Source organism: Chiloscyllium plagiosum, unplaced genomic scaffold (genome assembly GCF_004010195.1).
Source record: "Chiloscyllium plagiosum isolate BGI_BamShark_2017 unplaced genomic scaffold, ASM401019v2 scaf_247, whole genome shotgun sequence".
Taxonomy (NCBI): domain Eukaryota; kingdom Metazoa; phylum Chordata; class Chondrichthyes; order Orectolobiformes; family Hemiscylliidae; genus Chiloscyllium; species Chiloscyllium plagiosum.
This window is the reverse complement of record NW_025211673.1, coordinates 15,473-22,460: the sequence shown is the minus strand read 5'-3', so window position 1 is coordinate 22,460 and position 6,988 is coordinate 15,473. Positions and strand designations below refer to the sequence as shown.

The 6,988-nt window shown below is 50.4% G+C and overlaps 1 protein-coding gene across 4 annotated transcripts in view; it reads left to right on the top strand.

Annotated features, from left to right (window-relative positions):
- Positions 1-6,082, top strand: part of LOC122547095 (fibulin-2-like) — a 7,885-nt gene extending 1,803 nt beyond the window's left edge. The window contains exons 3-11 of one of the 4 annotated variants that reach the window (XM_043685672.1): positions 600-692; positions 1,907-2,008; positions 3,234-3,377; positions 3,484-3,612; positions 3,786-3,911; positions 3,995-4,114; positions 4,307-4,432; positions 4,529-4,652; positions 4,937-6,082. In XM_043685672.1, the coding sequence (XP_043541607.1) occupies positions 600-692; positions 1,907-2,008; positions 3,234-3,377; positions 3,484-3,612; positions 3,786-3,911; positions 3,995-4,114; positions 4,307-4,432; positions 4,529-4,652; positions 4,937-5,294 (1,322 nt within the window). In that variant the 3' untranslated portion in view covers positions 5,295-6,082. Of the gene's footprint in view, positions 1-596; positions 693-1,906; positions 2,009-3,233; positions 3,378-3,483; positions 3,613-3,785; positions 3,912-3,994; positions 4,115-4,306; positions 4,433-4,528; positions 4,653-4,936 lie in introns of all 4 variants that reach the window. The other 3 variants (XM_043685671.1, XM_043685674.1, XM_043685673.1) reach the window with 3 other exon arrangements.
- The last annotated feature ends 906 nt before the right edge of the window (positions 6,083-6,988 follow it).

Genomic DNA, 6,988 nt, shown 5'->3' with positions numbered 1-6,988 from the left:
GTTGAAGGTGGGGGTCAGTGTGTCGATCGACTGTGGGGGGGGAGGGAGTGAGTGTTGAAGGTGGGGGTCAGTGTGTCGATCGAGTGTGGGGGGGGAGCAGGGAGTGAGTGTTGAAGGTGGGGGTCAGTGTGGCGATCGAGTGTGGGGGGGATTGTTCTGTCCCTGGACAGTGCTGATTACTTGCTGCAGGATTCCCAGCCTCTGACCTGCTCCTGTAGCCGCTGGATTGATCTGGCTGGGTACCAGCTCAGTTCCTGGTCAATGGTAACCCCCAGGATGTTGATAGTGAGGGATTGAAGATCGAGGAGGAGATGGTCACTACCTGACCTGCATGAAACAGTCGGACTGTTTGGATTTTTTCAGAGAGGATTAAAGATGTCCTCGTTGAGTTGAAAAGCGCAGAATTGGAGAGGGAAAGAACCCAGAGGAATATGGGATTAATGAGAGTTCTCCAGCTGGTACTGACATGATGTGGAGGCGGGTGGGGTGGGGGGGCGTTTCCATGCTGCCTGCTGAGATCGTTAACCCCCCCCCACCCCCACCAAACCCTCCAGAACCTTCTGCATCTAACTGAGCTTCTCCAATTGTGACACCAGCAGAATCGGGTGGAGGAGTGGGAAGGGAGAATGGGCGGAATGGCCCCACTCAGGCCTCTCGCACACCAGAGGACGACTGGGACACTCGCTGCCCAGGTATGTGGCCGGCCTGTGTTGGGATGCCCCTCGTGGTCGATCAGCTCGCAGGGGGAGCTATGCATTGCTGAGGTGTGGGTTGGCAGGAAGTCATAGAGCTGTATATCACTGAGTCAGAGCCTTCGGTCCAACTCGTCCGTGCCGACCAGATATCCTACATTAATCTAGTCCCATTTGCTAGCATTTGGCCCATATCCCCCTAAATCCTTCCTATCCATGTCTCCATCCACACACCTTTCAAATGTTGTCATTGTACCAACCTCGAGAGTGTGTTGCTGGAAAAGAATTGACGTTTCGGGCATAAGTCTTTCATCAGGATTGTACCAGCCTTCACTACTTCTTTTGGCATCTCATGCCACACACGCACCACCCTCGTGTGGAAAAAGTTGCCCCTCAGGTCCCTTTTAAATCTTTAGCGTGAGAGGGGAAACTTATGCTCGATAGTTTTGGACTCCCCTGCCCTAGGGAAAGGTTCTGACTATTCACCCTATCCACGACTCTCATGATTTTATATAACTCCATAGGGTCACCCCTTCCTCAGTCTCCGACAATCCAGGGAAAACAGCCCGAGCCTGTTCACCCGATCACTCAAACCCTCCTTGTAAGTCTCTTCTGCACCTTTCAAGTTTCACAATGTCTTTCCTATAGCAGGGAGACCAGAATTGAACGCAGTACTCCAATAGTGGCCTCACCAATGTCCACTACAACATGACCTCCCAACCCCTCCCATACTCAATGCACTGACCAATAAAGGTCACCAAATGCTGCCTTCACAACCCTGTCTACTTGTGATTCCACTTTCAAGGAGCTATGAACCTGCACTCATAGATCTAGAGAGTTGAGGAGGCACGGGGATCATTTGCGATCACTGGACCTTACTCCAGCGTCAAGATTAAATTCAAACCATGAAAACTTGCATTTCGGTAGCGTCCCTCTGTCCTGGAACGCCTCTCAGCCCCTCCATGGAGTTTGTTTTTAGTTGATGGGCAGGCATGCGGAAACACCAGTTTGTGCACAGCAAGACTCCACAAGCAGCCCCTGCAATCATGTCCCATATCATCAGTTTGGCCAGGATGCCCTCAGCAAGGTTCCACCTGCGACAGTGCCCACTCCCCGAGCACCAACCCTCCAGCAGTGTCCACGTCTGGAAATGGTTGTAGGTTTTCAGTCTGACAGGAGGATACATTGAATTTTGGTTCTCTGTTTGGAATCAGGTGACAATCACTGCTCCCAGTTGTGTCATCGTGAGCGATCGGCGGTTGTGTGTTCATGCTACACTGGATACCAATTAATGAGCGATGGCAGGACCTGTAAAGGTAAGTACTGGCCATCAGGCCCCTTGTCTTAAATACTCCTTCTCCTGTATAGGAAAGGGGTGGGGGGGGGAAACGGAGAACTGAGAAACACCAGTCAGTGTACAGATATCTCCCTGAGAGAGGGGGGCACTGAGAGACACCAGTCAGGGTACCGATATCTCCCTGAGAGAGATGGGGGGCGGGGGAACTGAGATACAGCAGTCAGTGAACAGATATCTCCCTGAAAGCGAGGAGGGACTGAGAAACAGCAGTCAGTGTACCGATCTCTCCCTGAAAGCGAGGAGGGACTGAGAAACAGCAGTCAGTGTACCGATCTCTCCCTCAGAGTGTGGGGGGAGGGGGGGGAACTGAGAGACACCAGTCCAGTGAACACATATCTCCCTCAGAGAGAGAGAGAGGGGACTGAGAGACAGCAGTCAGTGTACCGAGATCTCTCCCAGCTGATAATGAATTTCTGACAGGGTTTGATGTCCTTACCACAATGAATGGGGCTAGCTGTCCCTGACTAGTGTTGCCATTTCCCCAACCCTGTTCTGAGCTGTTCACCTAAACAGATATTGATGAATGCCAGGAAAACAGTAGCCACTGTGACCTGAATTTAATCTGCGAACACCCCTAGCTCCTTTATCTGTCGCCACAGAACGCAGTGTGGACCAGGACTGACTCTCGATGCTCAAGGTAGCTGTATTTGTAAGTGCCATTTTGGGACGGGTTCCCTGTTTCAGTTTGAAGGGGAACTCATCTCAGCCAAGGTGATGAGGGTGGTATACATCCCCAGGAGTGAGTTTAGATTAGATTAGATTACTTAGTGTGGAACAGGCCCTTCGGCCCAACAAGTCCACACCGACCCGCCGAAGCGCAACCCACCCATACCCCTACATCTAACCTAACACTACTGGCAATTGAGCATGGCCAATTCACCTGACCTGCACATCTTTGGACTGTGGGAGGAAACCGGAGCACCCGGAGGAAACCCACACAGACACGGGGAGAATGTGCAAACTCCACACAGTCAGTCGCCTGAGGCGGGAATTGAATCCGGGTCTCTGGCGTTGTGAGGCAGCAGTGCTAACCACTGTGCCACCGTGCTGCCCATTAGACTGTAATCTAACAGAGGGATTCAGGGTAGTTTATATACAGAATAACAGCTCTCTGGAGAGGGAGATACAGACTGGTATCTGAGGAAGTTTCCGATGCTATAACTATTCCTGCCTCTCGTTCTCAGATACTAATGAATGTGAGCATCTCAGCCAGCCGTGTGCAGAGGGTTTCAACTGCATCAATACCATTGGGTCATACAGCTGCCTCCAGACCATTATCAGCTGTAGCCGGGGATACCAGGCCAGTGATGACCACACCCGGTGTGTTGGTAAGCTCAGCAGCAGTGCGCTGTCTACCTTACCCTGAGTTGATGTGCTGCTGGTCACTTTCAGCCATGTGGGGAAATCAATGCTGTTGTCCCTCTGGCCTTTCAGATATTGATGAGTGTCAGATGGGGATACACCGCTGCAGTAATGAACAGATTTGCCGCAACACTCCAGGGAGCTACCGTTGTGACTGTCAACAGGGTTACCACATGGAGCCATACAGCAGGGCCTGTGTAGGTATGGGCATTACTGTGTATTCCATTCAAACATCCAGGAGGGAGTTACAGACTGGTATCTGATCAAAAGGTTCAGGGTGGTTTATATACAGAGTATAGCTAGGAGCAAATGCCACAGGATTATCCATGTCTTGACGCCAGCAGGGAGTAACCCGATGACCTTTCCCCTCTCAGATATCAATGAGTGCCAGAGGTACCGGGGACGTGTGTGTGCCCATATCTGTGAGAACACACCAGGATCATACCACTGTTCCTGTGGGGCTGGTTACAAACTCGCAGAGGATGGGAAGAACTGCCAAGGTACCTGATGCTGCTCCGTGCTCCCCTAATTTCCACCCCCAATCGTTAATAACACAACCCTCCCTCTCCCTCCTGCCTTACAGATGTTGATGAGTGTGCGGCTGGTGCCTGTAGCCAGGAATGTGCTAATGTCTATGGGTCCTATCAGTGTTACTGTTGGCCAGGATACTCCCTGAACCTGCTGGACAGAACAACCTGTGAAGGTGAGTCCTGTCAGGTACATGTCATTCCAGAGTCTCAGCCAAAATTTCATGGGGTAGAGAGCTCGTCATATCATCAAAGTTGGGAGTATAAATCTAACTTTGTTTCACTGTGAGGTGAGGGAGTTGGCACACTCACTCACTTGGGGAATTTCCAAAAGGAGTATTTTCTCTCACTGTCTCATCTCCGTTCAGATATTGACGAGTGCTCAGTGGCCTCTGCCAGCCTGTGTACCTATCGTTGTGTCAACAGCCCTGGCTCCTTCACCTGTACTTGTCCTGAAGGTTACGTCCTTGCCCAAAACAGGAGGAACTGCAAAGGTGAGGCATTTACTGTAACGGTGATGATAATTCTCAGGGCACTGGTGGTTTACCTGCCTACGGCGCAGTGACCCTGCCTCTCCATTTCCTTCCCAGATCTGGACGAGTGCACGCTGGGAACCCACAACTGCACAGGGGCAGAGACCTGCTTCAACATCCAGGGTGGATTCAAGTGCCTGTCCTTTGCGTGCCCGCCCAACTACCGCAAGGTGGGCCAGACGTAAGTTACTGTGCAATTCCTGGGGGGTGGCACAATGGTTGGCATTGGGTTCAATTCTTCCCCCCTCCCCTGGGGAGCTGTTCAGTGGGTCAGTGTGGACTTGATAGGCTGAATGGCCTACTTCCACAGTTTAGGAATTCAATGGGATTTGAATTTAAGCAGCAGCCACCCCCCCCACTGCGCGATGGAGTTGCTGAAGTGCACGGAGTAGATTCTGTACACTTTGTTTTGAGTACAGCCTCTGCCTATCACTGACGACCTGATGTCTTTAAAAATTTTTATAGCCAATGCGAGCGCCTGTCTTGCCAAGGTTATGTCGAGTGCCAGATGGTGCCACAGAGGATCACCTACTATCAGCTCAGCTTCCCCACCAATGTCCGGGTACCTGTTGACATCTTCCGCATCAGCCCCTCGCCTGTCTACGTGGGGGACAACATCCTACTAGGCATCACCCGTGGAAACGAGGGCCTGCACTTCGCCATCCGCCGGGTGGACCCCTACACGGGTTTCGTTTACCTGCAGCTTCCTCCCCGGCAGCCCAGAGAGTTCCTCCTCGACGTGGAGATGACCCTGATCCGACAGGGCCGGGCCACCAAGTTCATCATCAGGATCCACATCTTTGTGACAGGACCCTCGCTGTGACAGCGTCCCCCTCTGTACTCCTGTCACCACACCAGCATCTGCTCATCTTTGTGACAGGACCCAGCTCCACGCTCCCCCCAAATCATTAGACAAAGGGTCAGAAAAACTCTTATGAGCAGCAGCTCTAACCACGAATGGAAAAATATCTCTGTTTCTGAACAGAGAGCAACTGCTGGCTCATGAATATTGAGAGGGGAGTTTTAATTGCAGTCTTGAACCCTGCTCAACCCCAAAGAGAGAAGTGAATTTGATTGTGTGTTGAGTGAAAGTTACACACAAGTTATATTCCCAGAGAAAGAGTTTTCTGGTGAAGACACAGCTGTATGAAAACTATGCCACATTGTGTTGTCCGGTATTAATATATTCAGTAAAAGCACCCTGTCATGATGCAGTGATTCGGAGGGGATTTGGACTCTTTGGGAAGCTACACAAAAGGAGAAAACTTGCATTGCAGTGGTACCTGGAAAATAGGAAATGGCCAATTCACCTACAGCAATTGATCGACACACTAACCCCCTACAACATGCACTGCAGAGACTCACACTGCCCCAAAACGACAAGGGCTGCAGATGCAGAGGAGAGTTCCCCTCTGAGCCCCCTAATACACTAACTTTCCTGATGCTGAGTGACAGTGTCTTCACCATGTCAAAATCCTGAAACTCTCCTGCAGGACTTCCCTACACCACACAGTGGACTGTAGCTGATCAGAAGGATAGGTTCTCAGCGACCATGGCATCTTTAAAGAGGGAATTAAACCAGAGAAACAGCTGCCATTGTTAAACACGTCTCTAATGTTTTATTTCTAGAATAACCCGAAAGAAACCCTAAAACAAAAAGCAATAAAGAAAACAAATAGTTGTAACAAATTAATTACACGCAGTTCTTAATTACAATGCAGTAAGGGGGAGGGGAAGGACAACAGAGAGAAGGGAGTCGGGTGGGAGACATTAGTTGTGCCGTTTCTTCAACTGATACCATTTACTGTACAATTCACACCGAGGAGCTTAACAATAACTTTACTGTCACTTGGCCCCTACTGACTTACCACCACTAGCCCTGCAGCTTGAAGGTTTAGTGTGAGCCATTAAAACAGGCAACAAACATTTCATTAAAAAAGAAAGACCACCGCACTGGGGGTGGGAGGAGAATGTGAGCACGCACAAATTGGGAGGAGGCAGAACCGTCTGCTATTTCCTAAACAGACCCTCTCCCCGCTCACAGGCGAGTGTGCAGGAGTGAATGTGCACAGCAGGGCAACTTGTACATGTCAGACAGAGTGGGAGTTGGAGGGATTTGTGTGCAGGGACAGCAGTGCGGGAGGGAGGGGTGCGTGTAGGGAGCATCTACGTTTGACTTTCTGTGTATCAGCCTGTGTGTTTCTATCTATGCTTGTGTCTATTTGTGTGTGACTCTATGTCTGCGTGTGTATGCCTATTTCCTTGTATGTATTGTGTTTGTTCGTATTTTGGGATGATACAAATAATTCTGTGTACTTCTGTGTCTTCATCTCTGTGCAGTGAGGTAAATGTATTTGGGGGGTGGGGGTGGGGAGTTAAAGGACTGTCGTTCGAAATGCCAGTGTGTTTACAGTGAGAATTGTCTTTCACTCAGCACTGCCCCTTAATCGGTCAGTGGGACATGGATGTTTCAGAAATTTCACGCGAGGCTTCCCAGTCCTCTTCATCTTGTACTAG